Source organism: Halichoeres trimaculatus, unplaced genomic scaffold, assembly GCF_033239565.1.
Source record: "Halichoeres trimaculatus isolate MK-OKI-2021-1 unplaced genomic scaffold, fHalTri1.1 fHalTri1_scaffold_18, whole genome shotgun sequence".
In the NCBI taxonomy this organism is placed as follows: Eukaryota; Metazoa; Chordata; class Actinopteri; order Labriformes; family Labridae; genus Halichoeres; species Halichoeres trimaculatus.
Window position 1 is genome coordinate 7,440,780 of NW_027437196.1, and position 23,879 is coordinate 7,464,658.

Sequence of the window (23,879 nt, forward strand, 5' to 3'; positions counted from 1 at the left end):
TGACCCTAGGGCTTTGACCCTTGAACCTTGACTGGTAAGCTTTGACCTTTATGCTTTGGTCTCTAAGTTTTGTCCCCTAAGGTTCAGTCATTGAGCTTTGACCCCTAAGCTTTGACCCTTTTGACCCCCAAGCTTTGAACTCTGGATTGGCCTACTGAGTCTTAACACCTAGTCTTTTAAGTCCTAAGCTTTGACCCCTGAGCTTTAACTTCTAGCTTTGACCCCACAGCTTTGTCTGCTAGTTTTTACCTCGTTTTGACCCCTGAGCTCTGATGCCCAAATAGTTTGCAGCGCTGGACATTTGTCTTAAGTTGCCTTTGGTTGTCCGTAGTTTTCTTTGTTTTTCGGTTTGTTGACATTTTTTATGGCTTGACTTTTATTGTCTTTGGTCAAGGCTGATTTTATCTTTGGCTGTCATCATATGTTAATAGTTGACAGTTTATTGAGCTCTCTTTAGGTCTCATATGTTGTCTTGGACCTTTTTGTCTTGTGCTTGCTTCTTATTGGTTGTTATAAACTTTCTTTTTGTCTGAAGTTGCTGACACATGTGTTTTTGTGTCCGTGGTTGTCTTAGTTATTGTTTGCGTCTTATATCTGTCTTAGTCTTTGGTTGTCAAATGGTGATTGAAGTTATCTTTTAGTTGTCTGTTGTTGGTTATTTCTTGACTTTCGTTGTTTTATTTGTTTAGTTTAAATCATCTGAAGTGTCTCTGGTTGTCTTCAGTTGTTTTAAGTTTTCTTTCGTGTTGATTATCTGTCGTTAGCATACTGTTGATTTCCTGGTCCTGGTGTCCTATCCCTTATTGGTCAGTGCTGGGTTACTGCTGTGTTTGTGTTTCAAACTGAAGTGGAGTAAAAATAAAAACAGAAGCTGTGTTTGTGTTTGATCGATGAAAGTGTGAGAGGGAGCAGAGAAACCTGAGTTTCCCCTCCAGGTTTGACTGAAACATCTCCAACCGACGCCTCCACAGGGAGACGGGAGGTACTCACACTCCTCCTCAGGTCACTCTGTGTGTGTGTGTGTGTGTGCGTTTTACCCACAGTTACAGAAAATATTCAAATAGAACAGATTGTTTTGTTTAGACACAGGTAAATGAGAACACACACACACACACTTTCCAGTTACATCTTTTAAATGAAAACTTTTATAAAAATAAAAAATTCAAATCAAACTGTGAAATCATTTTTCTGATGACCCAACAGAGTCTGTTTTATCATCCTGAAGGAAGCTGCGTGTGTGTGTGTGTGTGTGTGTGTGTGTGTGTGTGTGTGTGTGTGTGTGTGTGTGTGTGTGTGTGTGTGTGTGTGTGTGTGTGTGTGTCTGTAAGCAGTGGAGCAGGGTTAATAGAATTAGCTGGCTGTAATAAACCTGTCTGATCAAATGATCGTTACAAGGGAAGATACACCTACACACACACACACACTCACACACACACTCATCCATTACAGCTAACAGCATTGTGCTGTCGCTCATTAGATTAGCATAGATTAGCCTTGACATGCATCTGAGGGTGTGTGTTCATGTTAAGTGATGCTAAATCAATCAACCCCCGACACCTCACTGATGATGTCATGACTCTCTCTGTCATACACACACACACACACACACACACACACACACACACACACACACACACACCAATCTCCATTGAATTCAGACATAAGCCCACAGCAGTGCTGCTTTCTCCGTCTCCTCCTCTCTCTCTTGTTCTCTCTATTCACTCATCTCTTTGCACCATGTCTGTGTGGGAGGTGTTCAGAGGTCAGAGGTCAGAACAGCTGATTGGAGTCAGAGTGAGGTCACCATAGCTCTGCAGGAAAATGAAAACGACACAAACAGAAAAATGTGAGAAAAACATCCTGAAGGAAACTTACACTCGCATCTTTATTTAATCACAAACACCTCTCTGCTGTAGAGAAAGATTCAAACTCTGTCAGGTCGTGTATGTGTCCTTGAAGATAAAGTGCAGAAAGTTGCTGTGGACAGAGTGGACACACTTTGAATCATCTCAGTTATTTGTACCAGTAGTTGTTTGATCCATAACATTGTTTGTCTTTTAAGTTTTTAATTTTATCGTCTCAGGTGTTCTTGTTGTTGCTGAAGTTGTTTTTTGTCTATTTAGTTTTTGGTTACTGTAGATGTTTTCTGTCTTTGTGTGTCAGTAGTTCTTTGTTGTATATGTCTCTGGAGTTATTCAAGTCCATAGGCGCAAGAATTGCGGGAATGCGTGGGACATGGCCCCCCAAATTTTGGAGACAGGCGCATTTGTCCCCCCAAAAAGTTATATTTGTATATACCAGGGGTAGGCACCCCGGACAATATTTACAGGGGGGCAGGGTACAAATCAAATAAATAAATAACAGAAATATTGCATTGTACTCTATTTAACACTTCTCAAGAAATTGAGCACAGGATAAATGTTCTTATGTGAAAATTTAACAAATTACGTAAAATAATAAATTTAAATCATGACGTTACAGTTTCACAAATGTGTCTTGCAGTGTGCACAGCAAATCTCTTAGGAGGTCAGAGACTACGACGCTACAACTCCCATGAGCACTGCCTGCACACAGTGTTTGCTCATTGGTCCGTTCGCGAAGTCTTCTGCTGACATCGTGACAGCTCCTGGTGTTTGGTGCCTGATAACGTGATTTAAATGTTCACTCGCGTCTTTATTGCAAACAGATTCTGAGATTTAAGTCACAAACTAGCGCCAAAACTTCTTCTAATGTTTTAAAAGGGAGGACGTTCATCGGATGAAGCTCATTTAAAGTCACACTGCAACACTCACCCAGAGCAGGGAGGGGAGGGAGAGGAGCGCATGTATAGAAGTCAAACTGGTCACAGATATGAGGAGCTGAAGGAACAATATTTAAACCCCCCAAACACTTATCAAAGTTATATGTAAAAGGTTCACTCTTGAAATACTGTAACAAACCAAATCATTCTAAATAAATAAGACTTATGGTCCAGTGTGACTTATATCTGTTGCTTTCGTCTTCATGATGCATTTTTTTGACTGATACAACTTTAAAAAATGTATTACACTGACTTATAGTCCAAAAAAATATGGTACTTGGTTTATTTCTGAAAAAATACTGATATAAATAAATGTTTAAGCAGATAGGGTTTCCAGCTAGATTTTTCAGTTTAGTTTTTAGGTTTTCAGTTAATCTTAAAGCTTCACAACTTTAATTAAATGCAATATTAAACTCCTCTTTTTATTACTTTGTTTTGATAGTCTGCATATTTTCATATTAAAGGAGCACAACCTTTTCAAAGCTGAAGAACTGATTTATGTAGTCTTTATTTGAGTGTGCAAAGGGGAAATTTACATTTAAATCCGCTTCAATCGTATTAAACATAATTATCCAACAACGAAATTGTGGTTAGCGAAAATGCTGAGTGGCTAGTAACTCCGGGATACCACTAGCCACTGAAGCTGATGTCAAGCCCTGCTGTAGCTGATTTGTGTTTCTGTAATTTGTCTTCATTTTTCTTTAGTTTTTTGTTGCTTGAACTATTTCACTTTTGTGTAGTAGTTTGTGTCTTTCAGTTGCTGCAGAGTTTCTAAGTATTTTGTTTGCTTTAGCTCTGATTACTCTGATTAGTTCCTGATCATTTGGTCCAAATATTTAAAACAGCAGAATCCAAACACACGGTCAGTCTGTAATCAGACGTGTGTTTAACTCCAGGAGAAAAAGGAGATGAGTTGGTGGGTTCGTTCTGAATCAGAGAAGAAGAAATGCTGCAGGTTTTTAATGTCTGACTGAACCACAGAAGAAGAAATAGGTGACATGAGGGGGAGGAGGGCAGCCTCTCCTCGGGGCGCTTTCACCGTCCTCCATGTCAACCTCCACACACATACACATTCACACACACACACACACACACACACACACATACACACACACACACACACGCGCGCGCAATGCTGCTTTCACTGATGTCTCTTTCAGTTTAAAAGCCTGTTTTTCTATATTTATTTATTTATTTCAATATTTTTCCTTTTCCATTTTCAGGTCAGGGTTAAACTTTGCACTGTGTGTGTGTGTGTGTGTGTGTGTGCATGTGTGTGTCTGTGTGTGTGTGTGAGAGAGTAATTGTACAAATGGATGTTTTTTTTATTAACACACTCGGAATAGAAAGAGAGAAAATACGCAGAGCTTTTAAAGTGGACCGAGTGTTTCTCTCCCTTTCTGCGTCTCTTTTCAAGATGCTTTTTCCTTCAGCAGTTACACAAGATCAACGGATAAATAGATAGACAGATAGATAGATAGATAGATAGATAGATAGATAGATAGATAGATAGATAGATAGATAGATAGATAGATAGATAGATAGATAGATTCCTACTTTCATTTTTATTTACTTTATTAATAAAGCTTCTTCTTGTAATTGTGTATAGAGGAAGTTAGAGAACTAAACTCTTCGTATATCACTGTTGCATTATTTGTTCTGACAACTGAGTCTGTCAAACCAAGCCATTGGAAAAAAGATCATTCTAAATTTGTTTCTTCTTGTTTTCTTCAAATCAGATCTCAAAAAATCTGCAGACTGATCTAATACTCAGACATCTTTTCAGCCTGTTCATTTTCCTGAAATCATAGAAATGTGTTTATCCTGGGTTCATAGAGCTTCAGTCAGTTTTCCGCTGCCTTAAGCATGTCTTTTCAAATACAGTGAAACTGAGACCCAGTGGTGACAAATGAAGCCACAGTGAAATTGAGACTTAGTAAAGAATGATATAGTACAATTTTAACTTATTTGAGACTGATACAGTAAAGCTGAGACTGAGCAGAGACTGATACAGTGAAACTGAGACTCATTTGAAACAGATACTGTCAAACTGAGACTTATTTCAGCTTTATATAATAAATGAAGCTGAGACTCAATGAGACAGATACTGAAGAACTGAGGCGTCTTTCAAAATAATAAAAATAAGACTCCTTGGAGACAGATATAGTAAAACTGAGACTCAGAGAAGAATAATGCAGAACAACCAAAACTTACTCAAGGCTGAAACAGTGAAGCTGAGACTTGTTTTAGTGGGATTATAACAGATACTCAGTGTAGACTGATACTGTAAAAGGTCAGACTTACTTGAAACAGATATAGTCCAAATGAGACTTATATTAGCTTCATACAATAGAACTAAGAGTCAATGGAGACTGATACAGTGAAGCTGAGACTCAATGAGAAACTTTCAGAAACTGAAAAACTGAGGCTCCTTTCAGTGTGACATAATAAAACTAAGACTCATTGGAGACAGAAATAGTAAAACTGAGACTCAGAGAAGAATAATGCAGAACAACCAAAACTTATTCAAGGCTGAAACAGTGAAGCTAAGACTCGTTTCAGTGTAATTTAATAGAACAGAGACTCAGTACAGACTGAATCATTGAAACTGAGACTTATTTTAAACAGATACTGTTCACCTGAGACTTATTTCAGTTTCATATAATAAAAAAAGAGACAATGGAGACTGATACATTGAAGCTGAGACTCAGTGACACAGATACTGAAAAACTCAGTCTTCTTTTAGCGTGATAATAAAACTAAGACTCAATGGAGGCAGATATAGTAAAACTGAGACTCAGAGAAGAATTATGCAGAACAACCAAAACTTATTAAAGGCTGAAACAGTAAAGCTGAGTCTTGTTTTAGCATGATTTAGTAAAGCCGAGACTCAGTGTGGACTGAATCAGTGAAACTGAGACTTATTTCAGACTGATATCGCTGTAAAACACAGACTTAGTGGAGACAGATGCATAAAAATTGAGATGGATGCAGTGAAACTGCAACTCAGCATAGATAGAACCGATTAACCTGAGAACATTTTTAGACTGATACAGTGAAACTGGGACTCAGTGGAGCCAGATATAAAAAATCGGTCCCAGTGGAGATAGATTGACTGGTTCCTCTCTTTTAAGTTACATCAATCTGAGAAATCATGGTACTGATCCAAGTTAACAGATCAAGATGTGTTTATTATTCTATCTTTGAACATGAAGAGTTAAACCTGGCTATTAGTCAAACTGTGGATCTAAACCTTGTCCAACAGGAGTTCAAGTTTATGAGAAACAAACTGTCCCAGGGTGATCAATAAAGACTCAATGTAATGGACAAAAAGACAAGACAGAAAAGTGTGTGTGTGCTAAGTGTGATTTTTCATGGCTCATATATTTCAAAAGCAGAACTAATCCAGAAACTTACGGCCCTCATTACAGCCAAACATTTAGTTTCATCTCTAGTTTATGTTCAGCTCATTGAAGATACTTCTGCATACTGTCTTAACAGCCTACTCTATGACCTCATTATAACCATCCAATACCGCCATAAAGACCTCACTCATGCCACCTTAACTCAGATATAAAACAGGTTATAATGTGCTGCCTAGAGATCTTCAGTCAGAATGAAATGAAGAGAGTTTCTGTTGCACATTGTTTGATTATTTCTGTATCTGTTTATTGATTTCATGTTAAAGCCTTTGGTGTTGCATTCAGGGCCCCCAAATATGTCAGATTTTAGAGTTGTCCTGCTGTGGGTTCACTGCTCAGTGCTGATGAGTTTCATTCTTTTCGTCACAACAGCAAGTTGGCGAAGAAGAGGAAGGAAACTCTGAGCTCCAGACAGGAAATGACTCTGATGGTCAACAACTCCCAACACACAACCATGGTGGACACGCACGCGCACACACTGAACGGACGCAGTGAGTACACACAGTCACACATAAGCACATGAAATGAAAAACAAGAGTTCACACAAGAAGAGAGAAGAGAAGTGTTTCCATTTTTATCACAATATCTCATATTCTTGTCTTCATTTTTTATTTTTTTTAATTAACATCTTTTTTTGTTTATCTTTTTGTGTCTTTATCTTATCAATGAATTCATTCCTATATTTTTTTTCCAGATTTTAGTCTTTAATCTTTTAAAAGTTTTCTTTCCCTTTAATCTCGGCTTCAGTACACTTATCTTTTCTATTTCTTTAGTTTTATGTTTATCTTTTAAATTTATCTCTGCGTTTCATTTTTTATCCCATCTCATCATTTTGTATCTCATTTTTTTCAATCTCATTTTTCCCAAATTTTTTCTTCTTTTTTCAGTTTCTGTTTCTTTAATTTTGTTTTATTTTTCGATCACATCTCTTTCTAAAATTTTGTCCACCTTTGTTGAATTTTGTTTGTATTTCACCAAACCAGAGATGACAGCATGAGTAGAGAGCATAAAACCAAAAGAGATGAGATGACAGAGACAAACACGACAGGAAGTCAGTCAAACATGTCAGAGACAGACAGACAGACAGTAACAGGCCTTTCTCTCTGAATATAATCTGTGTGGATTAAATAATCTGATGTTAAATCTGTGTCAAGCACTTTGTGTTTGTTGTCTTTAGTTTAATAATGTGAGATGAAGGAAGGGATGTGACTGCAGGTGATATGACTGAACGTTTTATCATGAAGTGACGGCTGTCGGCTGGGGGAGGAGGGGGGAGGGAGGAGGAGCGTGTGGGGGGGGTTTAGAGGACGGAGGAGTCGACCTTCCCTCAGGCTTTCACCTCCTCTTAGCTCCTCCAACACTGCTCTGCTCTCTTCTTATTCTCTGTGTCTCTCTTTTATTGTCGACTTTTATACTGCTGCAGAATTTTAATCTCTCATTCGTATCATTCTTTACTACGGGAAGAACATTCTTATAGTTTCTATGAGAGGTTCTCTGAGCTGCACCTTTTTGAATTTAATCATCAACCTCACATTAGTGGGAGCTGTAAACTCTGGGGATAAGATGTTTTTAAGATTTGGTGAAATGTTGAAAATAATACATTTAACACAGCTGTTGTTTCTGATGTTTTCAGTCTCACAGAGTTCTGTCCCTTTCTGTCCAGCCGTGTCCTCTCCGTCCTCCTTCACTCTAAAGACAAACACCATCAGCACCACCGTCCCCACCTCCTACTACCCAGGTATCACACTCAAACACACCAAGTTTTTAGAAGAAGAAAAAGTCCTTAAATTGTTTGACTGTTCTACACGCTACACAAAAACACATCCAGAGCTCGGCAAAGTCAGCTGAACCACAAACTGAGCTGACTCTTTCCTCCACTCTTCTGTTTCTGTCTGTCTCTCCTTGTCTCTCTGTCTCTCTGTCTGTCTGTCTCTTTGCTGCTGATGTGTCCTGATGGCAGATCCCTTTGTACCGACAGCGATTCTGGGTGAGACACCTTCCTTTTCCTTTCTCTGTAGGAAAATAAAGTCACCTGCACAGGTAGACATACAGGAAGTAAACAGACAGTCAGGGAGTGGACAGACAGGTGAGACAGCAGAAAGACAGGTGAGGATGGAGAGAATAAGATAGAGAAAAGAAGAGAGAGACAGAGTGATATTCTGGCTTCCATCCATCCCTGCTTGCTTCTCGTTCGACTGCTTTTGTTTTTATTTTAATTTAATTTTAATTTTATTTTATTTAATTTATGTATATCTTTAAGAATTTTTTTTTGTTATTTTTTTTAATTCAAACCCCCAAATCATTAAATTTATTATATTTTTTTTCTGTTAAACTGATTTTTTTTTTATTTTATCCAACTTTTTTTAATGTTATTGTCCTACAGAGAAATTTTCATTTTTCCTATAAAAATAAAATTGTTTATTTCTATTCAAGACAAACTTTTATAGTCTATTCTTTTTTTTCTTGTATTTTTTTTCATTTTTGTGTACTGTTTACACTAAGTCAGGGACCTGTTTTTTTATTTTTGTTGGTTTTATTGTTTTATTTTTGGTTGGTTGTTTTTGAGACAACGGTGGGCTTCACTCCATCCCCGCATCCACAACATTCCTGCGTGTCGTGTTGACGTCACGTCTGTCTGTGACCTCCAACCTCTGCATGGACACACACGCCCTCGTGGACGGGGGGGAAACAAAACAAAAAAACAGTATTTCAAAGATCGGACAGAGGAGTCAGTCAGAGGAACGATAGTGGCTGTATTTTCTCTGTGAACCTTGTGGTTTTCATTCTTGGATGTAGCAGGTGTTTGTGCATTTTTAGATTTTCTTTAATGAACACGATGTGAGCAGGAAAATATTCACAGCATGTGATCCAGTACTTTCCATTTAAAACCAATCCGTTGTGGATCTAACTGTAATGATCTTACAGTAAAACTTTTGAGTTGTCATCCGACCTTTGGCTGTAAACAGCAAAAATGTTCAAGCTTAAAAATATTTTTTGTTGTCACTATAAGAAACTCACACAAAGTATGGCCACGCCCACATGGTGACATCACACACTGATGGTCACATTTTAAGTTGAAGGGTCACACCAGGCAGTGCTGAAAAGTGAAGCCAATGCAGGGAAAAAAACAACTGCAGTTCCAAGGGCATCCACTAGAGGTTATCTCCAGCAGTGAGTCAGTCCCCATTGAGTCCCATGTTGAAATGTAACAGAAGAAATAAACATGTTTACAGCCTGGTACAAAAACAGTGCTGCCTGAATTTGTAAACAACTCATTTGTTTTGAAGATAAACTTGAGTTAAATTTGAATCAGTCATCATCTTAAGCTAATTAATGCTACCTTCTTTTTCATAAATAAATAGGCTAGCTCTTTGCTCTGTCTTAAGGTTAATAGAGAAAAAAAATCAAATAATTTTCTATTTGGGACTAACCATGAAATATCTCTCCTAATATGTGTAAGAAGACCACAAAACACCATCTTAGGCTAAAGTTGGATGCTAACTACCTACAAGGCTAGCTTAATGACCAGGTGAAGAAAGGGTAATGCTCAAATGTTGCGTAAATCCCTGTTTCTCCTCTCTCTTCAGGCTAGCTAAACTGTATTCAGGCTAGGCTAAAGGCTAAACTCTTCAGGTACAGTTAAGTTAGTAAAGCAGCTAGTTGGTAGCTTTGACAGGTAAAAATAGGGCTAGCTCAGCATCAGCAGTAGACAGGCTAAAGTCCAGGCTAAAGCTAACGCTAAAGTTGTTACTTAAACCCTGTCTCTCTTTCTGTCTCTCTCTTCCTCTCCCCCTCTTTCTCTTACTCTTTCTACCTCTCTCTGTAAAGTGCCCATTAATGGTAAGTGGTTAAATTTGGGGATAAGGGTGGGGCCTCATGTTGGGGGGTGTCTGTCAGCGCATGAAGCCACACCCACCTCACGCTGTGATGTCATCAGTTAGCGTGGCCATGCCTAGTTCTTACCTCTGTGTAAAACTGTGACATCACAAACCCTGACTCCTCCCACCATTTCACTTAAAACCAATCAGGTCTCAGCTCTGCCCGCTCTGATTGGTTGGTGTCTTTTTGTCGTGGTTGTCTCATTTGTCCTCCTCAGTCCAATCACAAGCCGCCACGTCATCACACCGCTCATCTCTTTGTTTGCCCTGGCCATGGTTGGTTGGGCTGTTTGGGATAGAGAGTTTCTGATTGGTCAGTCAGCCCCCAGGCTAGCCAATAAGAACAGAGGTAGAGAGCGTAGTGAGAGGTGTGTCTTTGTTGAACTGTTTCATCAGAGTCCATAAAAAACAGTTTACACACAGGTCTGCTCTGATCCTGGACTCTGCTCTTCTCACACTGCAGCTCCAAAACCTGGACCAGAACCTGGTTTGGGTCGAAGCAAGTCCAGGTTCTAATTTTTTAAACTTTAACTTAAAGAAATAAAACAGATATTGATCTGTGATCAGTCGTTACAGTGTGAAAAGACACCAGGGCCAATCACCATCCTCTCTCCAGTCATGTGATCTGATGTCACGTGATGTGTGTGCCATCCATCTTTGTTGTTGTGGTTAAAGGGTTTCTGTGGACGTGGACCAGAACCAGGACCTTTAAGTCAAAACCAGTACACATCATAAATGTTACAGAGTGGTGTGCAGACTCTGTACGACATGGAGTGACCTCACAGGTTTACCTCTACATTTCAAAGCATGTAAGGAACCAGCTGCTGTCTCTGATAAAAACTAGACCTGGTAGAGGTTCAGTCTGATCCTAGTCTGTGATCAGCAAACAGTTACACTCGGACCATTGTCTGTTTTTGGTCACATCAACTCTGACTGGAGACTAAAACTCTGACAAACTTCTGGCATTGAGTCTCTTGAATCAGTTTGAACCAACTGTGACACAGGTCGATCTAGTCTGGTCTGGTCTGGTCCTGTCCATGCTGTCCATCATGTCATCCATCAAATGTTCCTTACCACCTGGGGGTCACTTCCTGTCCCCTCCACCCTCAGTCTGACCTGTGTGCTGTCATGTTTTCCCCTTCCCCCTACAGACGACAGCCACACCATGACCAGTGAAACCAGCAGCCTGGTCCAGTCCCACTACAAGCAGCGTGAGTCCGAGCGGGAGGGGCTGCCCTACCAGACGGGTCAGCTGCACCCGGCCATCCGAGTGGCTGACCTGCTGCAGCACATCACCCAGATGAAGTGTGCCGAGGGGTACGGCTTCAAGGAGGAGTATGAGGTGAGGAGGAGCCACAGACCAGACACACAAATAGACACACCTGTCACCGGTGAAGGAGGAGCTACAGGGAATCAGAGTCTCAGTTTAAAGGCAACACTGAATAACAGAACATTTTCAGAGGACTTCAAGACCATTTTTATTTACCATTGTCACTGTTAACCTGCTGTTTTTACCTAGCAACATCCAAACAACAGCCAAACATCTTCCTAAAAACTTCCCAACAATAACCCAACATCTACCCAACAATGTCCAAACAAAAACCCCACGTGCCAAAAAGACAACTCAACATCTACTCCACAACAATCCACAATCTACCCAACATCTCTTCAACATTCAGTCAACAACCCAACATCTAACCAATCAACAGCCCAACAACAACTTAACATAACCCAAACACATCACTGAAAAATGCCATATAACCATATTGACCTGAATATGAGACAAGGGTTTTTTTTGTTGAAAATAATGTGAAAAGTTGGAGGTCGTCTTATAATCAGGGTCTAACTATTGACACATACTGATAGTTGTTTAGGGTCGCCAGATGACCGCGAAAGCAAAGAGCGCCAGCTTTTTGGAAAGCCAGTGATCTCACTGTGGCTGCAGTGATCTGTCAGTCACAGCAGAGACGTGGTGGCAGGTGATAAGAAATGAAGGGGCGCAGTAATTGTCCAGAGCAAAGTGGACCAAAAGTTGGGCAAGTTAACGGAGAACTGAGGCGGAGTTACGATGCTTATCTTAAAGATCCCATATTCTGCTCCTTTTCTGCAGTTTAATATGGATCATTGATGTCTTCATGAAATGGTAGTAACATGTTTTGGTCCAAAAAGCCAATAAATCAGGCACAGCAGCATTGTTTCCAGGCTCTCATAGCCCCTCTGTTCAGAACGGTCTGATTTAGTGGGCGTGGCCTTCATATGTAAATGAGCTACCGCTGATACCGCCCTGCTCTTCCACGTCACTGAAAGCGGCGCCAAGAGCTCCGAGTGCACAATGTTTAGAAAACAGGGAAGCTCGTTTACCGTAACATTACAGGATAAAACAACAAGCTAACCGCAGCTAAAGTTAGCATCCTGAAGCTAACACAGAGACAGGGGGGACGCTGAGGAAAAGCTCTTCCATCTGCTCCACAGCACACAGCATTTAAAATAATCACATTTCCAGGGTCTGAGGTTTGTTGGTGGATGGTTGGTAATGCGCCTGGATTCAGGACCAGTCTATTCGCTAGCCCTCTGTTGTACTGTCCAAAGTTGGAAAAGCAGTCGGCCGTGAAGTGACTAGCACACACATGCACAGTTTCACTGAGTGTAGCTGGCACATTTCCTTAATAAATGAACTCTAGCCACTTAGTCTTGTCTTCCTCTGAGATGGGAAGCTTGTGCATGGAACTATGTGGCTGTTTACAGCCAAAAACAGAGCAGTGATGGCTCTTCAACTTCAGCATTCTCGTCTTTAAGATAATGATGGTCAATACAGCAGAGTCCTTGATCAACTGTCAGGTAGACAAAAAGTATGGAGTCACAGACTGTAATGTCTGAAGATCCTGTGTCCAAAAAGACCGTCTAAGAAATGCAAAATGTAAAAACAGAAGAAACTTGCCAAGAAACTGACAGGAGGGTGTGTGAGTTTATCGAGAAATGTAACAAAGTCATGTCCACTACCAGAGCTGTTATCCAAATTACATTTGAACGACAGATCTTTGTGACTGTATTCATAGAAAAAATGGAAGCAGTCTCTAATTATTTCCGTGATTGACTCAGAATTTCCATAAAAAGTAAACTTTGGTTATAAGTCTTTTTCTGAAGGTTGGTCTTGAAAAGAGGGGGGTTGTCTCACATTCGGGGTCGACCTATATTTGGGTCAATATAGTACAACCTAACAACATCCTAATATCTGCCCAACAACAACCCGCTGACATCCAAACAACAACCTCAACAACACCCCAGATATACCCAAAAACCCACAAACAACAACCTGACATAAGCCAAAACTATCCCTGAGAACAACCATACACAACCCAACCCAGTGTTAGCTGACAACATCCCATCATTAATGAATCTGCCTACATCAGCTGTTTGCTTCAGTGTTCATTTTTTAATCTCAACAACTTTTCAAAAACACAGAGATTCACAAATCAACCAATCAGCGACTCACACTGTTTATGTGTTTAAAATGTTCAACCTGGTAACTTGAGTGACAGTCATCAGCACCTGAGACACCAGGTACATGTAATAACAGCTGTGTGTGTGTGTATATGTGTGTGTGTGTGTGTGTGTGTGTGTGTGTGTGTGCGCTCTCCACATGTTTACCCATTTTCATCAGGAAAAGAACTTACTAATGGATGTTACTTACCTGAAACACACACACACACACACCCACACAAACACACATGGACATACATTATAGATCTACCCCTCAGCTAATGGGCGAAAACAGGGAATGGCTTGTGTATATGTGTATTTGTGTGTGTGTGTTTTTGTGAGGTCTGGTTGCCTGCTAGCGGGCTGCCCTCAGGGCTGATCCATTATACATACTGAGTACACACACACACACACACACACACGCTACCACACTCAGAGTATTTTTCACCCTCCATTTGCAAAAAGTTAGCGGTGAGGACTTTTTCCACTGATTCTGGGCATGTGTGTGTGCGTGAGAGTGTGTGTGCATGTGTGTGTGTAACTGTCTGTCTCCATGCTCACCAGTATAGCTTGTGATCAGAGCAGAGTGACTTTTCCTCAAATAAAGAAAGAAGTCATGTTTTTGATGGATTCTGCTAATATGAAATAAAAAAATAAAAATCATAAAATAAATACGAATCCTTATCTTCATGTCCTCCGACAAAGTTTCTCAGAATCACTCTTAGATATTCCAAATCATATATTTATTAGGATTGTTATTTATTCATGTGTTTAGCATCAACACAAACTGAGAGCGAGTCTTCAATCTGGATTCAACACAGAGTGTGTTATCAAACCGGTCATACTGGTGTGAATGGAAGCAGGTCCGATGTTCCGGTAACTTTCGTCCACATAACAACATCTGCTATTTGCTGGTTTATCGAGTCATGAGCTGCTCATCTCGTCTGTTTATTGATTCAAATGAATCAATAACCAATGATCCCATCATTCACACAGTGCTCTGACAGGCTTAACTTCACTCTTCACGACGTCAGGACAGTATTTTTTCTGTGTTTGAATCCTTCCCTGTAGACAAAACTGATGTCCAATGATTCACACGTGAATTGATTTCTGATGTTGAGTACTTGATTAGATCTGATGATTGTTATCTCCCTCCATGCTTCCCCTTATCTAATTAATCTGATTGGACAGCTTAACGAGGTAAGACACCTTTTCAGTTCTCAGATTCTTAACATCCTGTTTCTTGTCACCTAGACTAGTGATTAAATGCTAGCTGAAACATACACATACACACACTTTCACTGTTCCTGGTTGTTTGTTAGCTTAGCTTCATGTAACCTCAGTTTGTGTTTAATTTGTTACGACGTCACAGAGGTAACCACTTTTTCTCTACGACCCTAAACCCAATCATAAATCATACTTCTGTAACATAAGGGTTCTGTGCTCTCAAGGTCTTACATTCCCAGGGACCAAGTAGCCTATGGTTCCAGGTTGGATCACATGGGTCCCATGTGATCCTTATGTTACCCAGAGTCCTTAGTGCATATGACTCAAAGTTTCTGGTGTCCAAAAAACCCAAAGGCCCAGTTTTGCATGATCTGGTTTTCCCATGTTCATGAATCCAGTTCCAAAGATTTCCACCCCCGAGTTTTTTTTCCTAGCATCCTTCCCTAAGGTTCCTACAGATTTCTTGAGTCAAAAGTCCAGTTTTCCAGTTCCCATGTTCCAGCTTTTGTAGGATCAATTTGTCCCAGAGTCAAGTCACCACAAAAACGTATGACTCTTTGATCATTTAATCTGATCCAACGTCCTCAGCATTAGCCAACATTGTTTGGTATTTTTGCGAGATGCACTGTTCATGTTGTTTTCCCACTTTCCATGAGTCCAGTTCTCCAAGGGGTTTAATCTTCCCTACCAAATTTGCATGCTCCAAAGGTGTAACACTCCAAGGGCCCAGGGTTGTCGAAGTCTCTGTTTTACAACTTCCTTATTTTCCAGATTAAGATTTTGCAGGGTCATCAGGTCTGAAAGGTCAAAGTTCAAAGACAGCCAAGAGTCAAAGGATCACAGAGTTACACACAGCCAGGATCCAATGTTTCAAGGATCTACTATTTCCAATAACCTTCTTTTGTAAGATCTGGTGATCCCAAAGTTTAGGTTTAATATATCTTGGGTCCAACATCAGATCACATGTTCCCAAAATTAAACAACCCAAAGATCAATTTAGAGATCATCTCATTTTCCAAAGGTCACAGGTTGTTAGTTCGTAAGTTTGGGGCTGGGATGCCTGTTGTCCTTATTTTTCTCAAACTGGTGGTTCCAGGATCCTTTTTTTCCCAGTGGGCTATCCAAGGGCCCTTTGTTGACACCATGGTCACAGGGTACTTAAATATTAATTCAAGAATCCAGGGGTCACAGGGCCCTTGGGTCTTTGGGTGTTATGTTGACTGAGCTGTAAGAAACTGGTAAGGATTGTTTCTCTGGTGTTTCAGTCAAAGTTTAATGGACTGAAGCAGATCAGCTCCTGCTGGGGGTTTGAATGTTCAGAAATCAGTCTTCCATACAAAGTTTTGGTGTTGTCTGGTACCAGTAGGTGAAACGTTTGACCTGGAAGAGCTTGCCTGAGAACATGGGACTCATTAAAAGGACGTTGGGGACATTAAACCTCCAAACCATGCCTTACCAGGAGTCAATGTTTAGGAGAAATGGGAGGTTTCCACTGTGACTAAAACTTAAACACAAACTAAGACTGTTTCACTGTGTTTGTGTCCACTACCTCAATGACTGTTAGCTCCATCCACTAATGCTAAACCCCAGACTAGCATGTTTGTTTGTCCGAATACATTGCTACGTCAGTGGTTTGGTTCACAAATTTCTGGAACAGACATGAGAGAAAAATTAGGATTTCCTGTTTCCTGATGCAACAACAGAGATTCAGTGACACACACCTGCACACAAATGAACACACACAAACACATACACACCTGATTCATTTATCATCAGTTAAAAATGTGTTAGCATGTTAGCATTATCATTTTCATTGTCTGTCAGTGTGTGTGCGCGCACCTGATGAATGTGTGAGAGACAGTGAAACACACACACAGAGTCAGGGAAGAGTCACTGCCAGCAGTCATTAGTTCATTTCCTTCGTTCTTTTCTTTTTATTTTCTTCTTTCTTCCTTACTGTCAATCACAGAGCTGTGTGTGTGTGTGTGTGTGTGTGTGTGTGTGTGTGTGTGTGTGTGTGTGTGTGTGTGTGTGTGTGTGTGTGTGTGTGTGTGTGTGTGTGTGTGGGGAACATCATTCACCTCTCAGTTTGATGGATGTCTGAAGCTGTTAGACTGCTATCACACACACACGCACACACACACACACATTTATCGGCACGCTTTTTAACAGTCAACCCAGGAAACCTGATGTAGATCAAAGTGTGTGTGAGCTTCTTATGGCATGAGATAGATAGATAGATAGATAGATAGATAGATAGATAGATAGATAGATAGATAGATAGATAGATAGATAGATAGATAGATACAGAAAAAAAAACAAAATAATTAAATAAGGTCTTGATAGTGATTAATGTTGTGGTTCTGTGTGCGTGTGTTGTTGTTGTCTGAAAACACACACAGAGTAAATTGTTGTTTCAGCAAACAACAGTCAGAGTAGTTTTCTGTGTTTGAACGCTGTAATATGAAAAAAAACAACCATCAGTGTGTGTTTAGACGCCCCCGGCTTCACTCTGAGCCTCGTTCTCATAATTGGACTTAATCATCTGCTCCGACCGTAAAACCATCGCCTGTGTGTGTTCAGGGAGAGAACAGAAAATCAAACACATCCTCTGCATTATTCATGAAGTCATTCACTGAATTTCATCACTCTGTCCTCTTTTAACAAACTCTCTGTTTTTGTCTTTTCAGAGTTTTTTCGAGGGACAGTCGGCTCCCTGGGATTCTGCCAAGAAGGACGAGAACCGCATGAAGAATCGCTACGGAAACATCATCGCCTGTATGTACCCCTATATACCATAGATCTGTGCATGCCGGTGGATTCTTCAGAATATCAAAATATTGAAGCACATATTCTCAGTTTTTAACAGGCACATGATAAGTCTCAGGTTGTCCATCATTAATATATCAGATGGACTATTGTTTTATTTAGGACCTGAATCAGGAACCTGACTCGTGTCTTCTTGGGTTCAAGTTAAGGCTTGTCTTAGATCTGGGTGGTCCAGACTAGTTGGTTTGTACTTAATGGTCTTAACACATCAGTCTTGACTTCATTTTTTTTTTGGAACTGTCCCTTTTATTATTTTAGACTTGTTGATTTAGAGTTGTTTTTGACTTCTTGTGTTTGACGTGAAGCTTTGGAATTGATAACTTGGTCTTTGACTTGATGTTTGGACCTAATTCTTTGCACTTGATCTTTTGGACTTCTTGTTCTGGACTCCTTGTTCTGGACTCCTTGTTTTGGACTCCTTGTTTTGGACTAAACACTTTTGCCCTGATTTTTGGGACTTGTTTTAAAGTTGATGTCTTGGCCTTAATGCTTTTTACATGATGTGTGGACTTATTATATAGGACTTGTTGTTTCAGACTTAATGCTGAGACTTGATACTTGAGGCTTTAGTTTTTGGACTTGCTGGACTAGATATTGAGGACTTAATGTTTTGAAATTGATGATTTGGACTGAATGGTTTTGACTTGTATTTTGGCCTGTGCATGTGTGGGACTAGTTTTTGGTTTTATTCGGGACTTGTTGTTTTGCATTTTAGACCAAATGTTTTGGACTTGATGTTTCTGAATTGATTTTTTGCACTTGACGCTTTTAACTTGTTTTGGATTTATTGTGTTAAAGTAGTTTTTGGACTTTTTTTAATTTGATGATTCAGACTTTTTGTTTGGGACTTAATATTTGGGAACCAATGAGCCAGACTTGTTTAAGAGTTATTTTAAAACTATGAAATTATTTTGACTATTTGTCTAGTTTTTGTTATGTACTAGGATTGATCCCGGGACTTATTGTTTTGTACTGTTAATTGACTTGTTGAATGACTTAGTGTAGGGTTTGGTCCAGCTGGTAGTGACATGTATCTGTATAATGAGTTGTTATCGGTCAGCTAAGCGTTCAGTTTAAATATATCGTAGAGTATTTTTTCAGTGTATTTTTTCAGTGTATTTTTTCAGTATATTTCTAACTCATTAGAGGTGTTACAACAACAGCAGGTGCAGATTTTCACCTTTGCAATGAAACAAGGTGAACTCTGTGCATCAAATTCTACACTCCTCTTTGACTGAAAGCACAACAGATTTCCAACATGGCTGACAGGATATACACGCTATCAAACTGTTAGTATGTTTTTACCCATCAGGCTGTTCTCATGTCAGCGTCCATCATCACACAGCTCCAGGTCCTCAAATGCATCATGGAACTGCTAAAGCTAATGTGCTAACGCAGAGAAAGCTGCTGTGACAGCTGCTCAGTTTCAGCTGCCGGCTACCATCAACACACACACACAGACTCACACACAGACACACACACTCTGTCCTGTGGTGGTGTCATTATGCTAATAAAGTTTGATGGAGGCCGCTGTGAGCTACGGTTGCCTGAAGGGACACACTTCATGTTCACACCAGCCAGCTACACACACACACAAACACACACACCTGTCACTGTGACCACAGTATAACAGCCAATCAGCTGCAGGCACAGGACTTTCTACATCAGAGTTTATGAATTTAATCAGATTGAATGTGTTTTGTTTGAATTCTTACAGAGAGCTGTGATAACAATCTTTAATAATGAAAATAATGATTATTTCTAGTAACAACAAACAGATTTCAGAAGAAGATGATGAATGTGATGTTTGATTCTCAGACAGCTACAGTCTGAGAATCAGAGAGAATTTCTAATAACAGATGAGTCAGTGAGTTTAATGAATGTAGAGAAATTTTCTGCTCTGATTGATCTGAGCTAAAAGATAATCCTCGTATATTACGTGCTTTAAACTTTGTTAACCAATCACAGTGTCTGCTCAGCCCGAGTATCCTGCTAAATGGATACAACTGGCATTGCAAATTATTTGGTGGTGGGGCTTTCACATGGCAGGAAACTATTTCTATTACTGCAAACATAGATTCTGTAGTCTGTGAAATTGATTTCTGGGACTGATTTCTGTCTGTATATTTGTGCTGCAGAAAGTGTAGAGAGGATTGTAACCCCCTAGAGTCAGAGCTCCCTCTGCTGGACAAAGAATGTAAATATAGCGCACAATCATCAGCACTGTCTCCTGTTACATTATATTTAGTGTATCAGAAAGGGATTAATTATGCATCAGATTAGAAAGAGCTGCCTCCTTAAATGTGTCTGCGTTTTTATGATAAATTCATCAAATAAAAGATTAAAAACAAGATGAATCAGAATTTTAACGAGTAGTTGAGAGGAGAAACAGTTAATTACCCATCATTTAATCTGTTTTATATTCTTTATTCTTAATGTGATTATTAGGATGTAAAGAGTATATAGAGATTAGTGCGCAAACACACACTCAAACACACTCACACATAGTCACACACAAACACTGCTGTTTAATGAAGTAGTTATTAATTTATTATTAGATCGTTTATTCAGCACAAGCTAATTAGAGCTGATTATGTTCAGCTTCACCACGACAACCAGCAGACCAATTAACAGAATGTGTGTGTGTGTGTGTGTGTGTGTGTGTGTGTGTGTGTGTGTGTGTGTGTGTGTGTGTGTGTGTGTGTGTGTGTGTGTGTGTGTGTGTGTGTGTGTGTGTGTGTGTTTTCTAGATGACCATTCTCGTGTGCGTCTGCAGCCTCAGGATGGGGAGAGCGGCTCCGACTACATCAACGCCAACTATGTGGACGTAAGTCACACACACACACACACACACACACACACACACACACACACACACACACACACACACACACACACACACACACACACACACACACACACACAGGTCGATCAGAAACGTCCTGGTGGACTCTGTTTCCATGGTGATGTGTTGGTTGGTGTTGACCGTAAACAAACACAGGAAGTGTGTGCTGAAAGTCAGAAGGTGTGTTTGTTTTTCTAACTTAGTGGGGACTGGTGTGTTTTTCTATTGCTGTGAGGACATCAGAGCAATCCGAGGTCTGTTCTTAGCATTTAATCAGATTATTAATTATGGCAGTTATAATAATGACAGTAATAAGCTTTATTGTAGTGGTTATCATGGTAAATGTAGCTTCACAGAGCGCACACGGCTGCTTTGGTAATTAAGCTCAGGAGGAAAATAAATACAGACAATTAAAACTATCACAGCAGTAATAAAGGATAATTACATATATTAATTAGCAGATCAGACGTGTTGGAAATACACCTATAATAACGCACAGCTCTGATTTAAATACTGTCACGAACATCAGGACTGTTTAGGGACATATTGTGGCTGTATCACAAACTACCACAAACAAACTTTTGTGCTTTACGAGGTCAAACTACAGTTTTTATCACCGGAGTCTGGGGCCTTTCTGAAGATTGAAGATGCTGCAAAATGTAGACAAACATGTATATGTGTGTAGCTGATGATAATGATAATATGAAAGGTGATCAAAAAGAGCAAGATGCTACAAGTCCAGGGGCTGCCATCAGTCCAGATCCGTCACATGGGCATGTGTGGGTGAGAGACTCTCAGAGTTTGACCTTTGTTTCCTCCTCTGCTCTCAGGGCTACCACAGACCAAACCACTACATCGCCACTCAAGGTAAGACTGAGACACACGTCCTAACTGTCACAACACTGAAACTAACATTCCCTCCTCCGAGCTGCTTTACTACAGAGAGTAGAGAAGCTGCAGTGGCAAATTAAGCCTGCAGTTACCCTCTCTGACCACAGGAGGCGCCAAATCACCACAACAAAACCTGGAGAGTGATTAAACTTTTAACTGTTTGTCAGAAAGTTTCAAATGTAACTTTGGGTGTAAATATATACTGGCTACACAAACACACACACACACACACACACACACACCTACACACCTCTCCAGGTAGAGCTCCAACCCCCCAAACAAGCCTGAGTGTTTGTGCGAACACGTCAGTCTGTGAGCATGCATATGGAATGTGTGTGAGTGTGTGTATGTGTGTGTGTGTGTGTGTATGTGTGTGTGCGTGTGCTGGCAGATTCTTGCTGTAAAACACTTGAGGACAGGAATGGATTAGCATGAACTAATTAGCTCGTCAAAACACAGACTGTCAACAGTGATTAAAAACATTTTCTGTGTGTGTTTGTGTGTGTACTGAGGGTGTGTGTGTGTGTTTGTGTGTGTACGTGTGCTTACTTTGAATTAATTAAAAGAGTCATTATAATTCATGTACAGCTCTGGTGTGGCCCACTGATCCTCTGTCTAATATGAAGTTTACTCTGTGTGTGTGTGTGTGTGTATGTGTGTGTGTGTGTTTAGGTCCTATGCAGGAGACTGTGTATGATTTCTGGCGGATGGTTTGGCAGGAGAACACCGCTGCCATCGTCATGGTAACCAACCTGGTGGAGGTGGGGCGGGTGAGTCCACACACACACACACACACACACACACACACACACACACACACACACACACACACACATTGATTGTTGCGACCATCTGGTTGTTTTCCCTCTCTGATGAAGTTTGGGACTCCATGTCCCAGAGTGCATCTGTCACGTCTCTTTGTTTATCGTCTATTGTTGAAAGTTTTCCTCTCTCGGTGCAGCGGTTTGAATCTCTTATTTTATTTCAGCTAAACTGAAAATAAGACTGCAGTTCAACACAAACTTCAACTCACTGATGCAGCAGATCCACACACTGTGTACGCTTTGCATTATACATGTCTCACTCGTCTACTCTTCATCAATGTTTACTCAGTGTGAACTAATAATAACTAGAATACCAAACGTACTAAATGAAGGACACCGACAGACTCAGTGAAAAAGAGCAGAATGAAGTTCTTCATAAGACGAATGGAGTTTCAAGTGTGACAGACAAGTTTGTACTCAAATGACTAAAAAAGAGGATATTACATTTTTTACATATTTGTACATTCAAAAGGGAATCAATAGTGGTCCTAAAATAAGGTACAACCAATAGAGATGGGAATTGATAAGATTTTGTCAATGCCAATGCCCTTATCGATTCTGCTTATGGATCTGATTCTTAATCGATTCCCTTATCAATTCCTGTTCAGGATTCTCTTGGTACACAAAGTAGCTTTGCAGGTTTTCTGTGTCAACAACATTTAATTGAGTTTATATTGTAAGTGAATAAAATGTAATTGGTCCCTGAGTCTGGATATTTCTGGGCATAATTATATAGAAACAGGTAAAAAATGCACACAATGTGACGTTGACGTACTGTGTTGTAATATATTAATGATTCAAGTAGGCCATCTAGTGTCTCAAAGTGGTTATAGCAATGGTTTAAGTTGTTTGGAAGCTTTCCGTAGTTATGACGTCAGCCATGAGCCTTTCAATTGCCTGTTAGCTTTTGACATTTGAAATTCTCAGTATTTTTAACAAAGAGTTGATGTGATGTGTTTCTGTGATGAAAGTTGAAATTCTGTTCTGAAGCTGAAGTTATACTGATGTATGCTAACTGCTAGCATATCAGTGCAGTTTCCTATATACTTTAGCATCGAGCTTGCACTATTTTATTATTTTGGTAAATAAGGAGATTTATACCACTTCGAATGTACTGAATATGAATCTGAATACGTAGAGAGTAATGTACATTTCTTTATGAAGTCAGTTCTTCAGTGAAACTTCAAGCTGAAAATCCTGAATCAGGCCCGATGGCTCCGGCACAACGTAAAGAATTGATAAGGGAATCGTTAAGCACAAAGGCAAACGATATCGATGGATTGAAACCTTACTTATCGATTCTCAACAGGAACCGGTTTTTCGATCCCCATCCCTAACTACCAATACTTAAGTAACATTATGACATTATCATGATTCATATAACCAAATGCAATATTTTCATGACGCTAAACTCACAATATATCTTGATACTTAGGTCATGATACAGTATTATCACAACGTTAAAGACCCAATTCATTGTCACAATGTGTGAGTCGCAATACAACAGAATCACGATGGTCAAGTCATGATATGGTGTTGGCACAATGCTTAAATCAAAGTTAAAACACGATATCACGATAATTATGTGCCAGTACGATATTGTCACAATGTGTTACTCACAGACAATTTAGATAGTCATCACGTAAAATCAAAAGGTACCATGTTTGGGTACCTAAATGCATC

At 39.9% G+C, this 23,879-nt stretch overlaps 1 protein-coding gene across 11 annotated transcripts in view; it reads left to right on the forward strand.

Moving 5' to 3' along the window:
- The window catches only part of LOC141807201 (receptor-type tyrosine-protein phosphatase mu-like), a 127,093-nt gene that overhangs the window by 92,544 nt on the left and 10,670 nt on the right, over positions 1-23,879 (forward strand). For 4 of the 11 annotated variants that reach the window (XM_074692998.1, XM_074693005.1, XM_074693002.1 and 1 more), the window contains 8 exons: positions 6,595-6,713; positions 7,856-7,960; positions 8,183-8,209; positions 11,252-11,442; positions 17,498-17,585; positions 20,387-20,463; positions 21,312-21,348; positions 22,045-22,142. In XM_074692998.1, coding sequence (XP_074549099.1) covers positions 6,595-6,713; positions 7,856-7,960; positions 8,183-8,209; positions 11,252-11,442; positions 17,498-17,585; positions 20,387-20,463; positions 21,312-21,348; positions 22,045-22,142 — 742 coding nt within the window. The remainder of the gene's footprint in view (positions 1-6,594; positions 6,714-7,855; positions 7,961-8,182; positions 8,210-11,251; positions 11,443-17,497; positions 17,586-20,386; positions 20,464-21,311; positions 21,349-22,044; positions 22,143-23,879) is intronic. The other 7 variants (XM_074693000.1, XM_074693004.1, XM_074693008.1 and 4 more) reach the window with 3 other exon arrangements.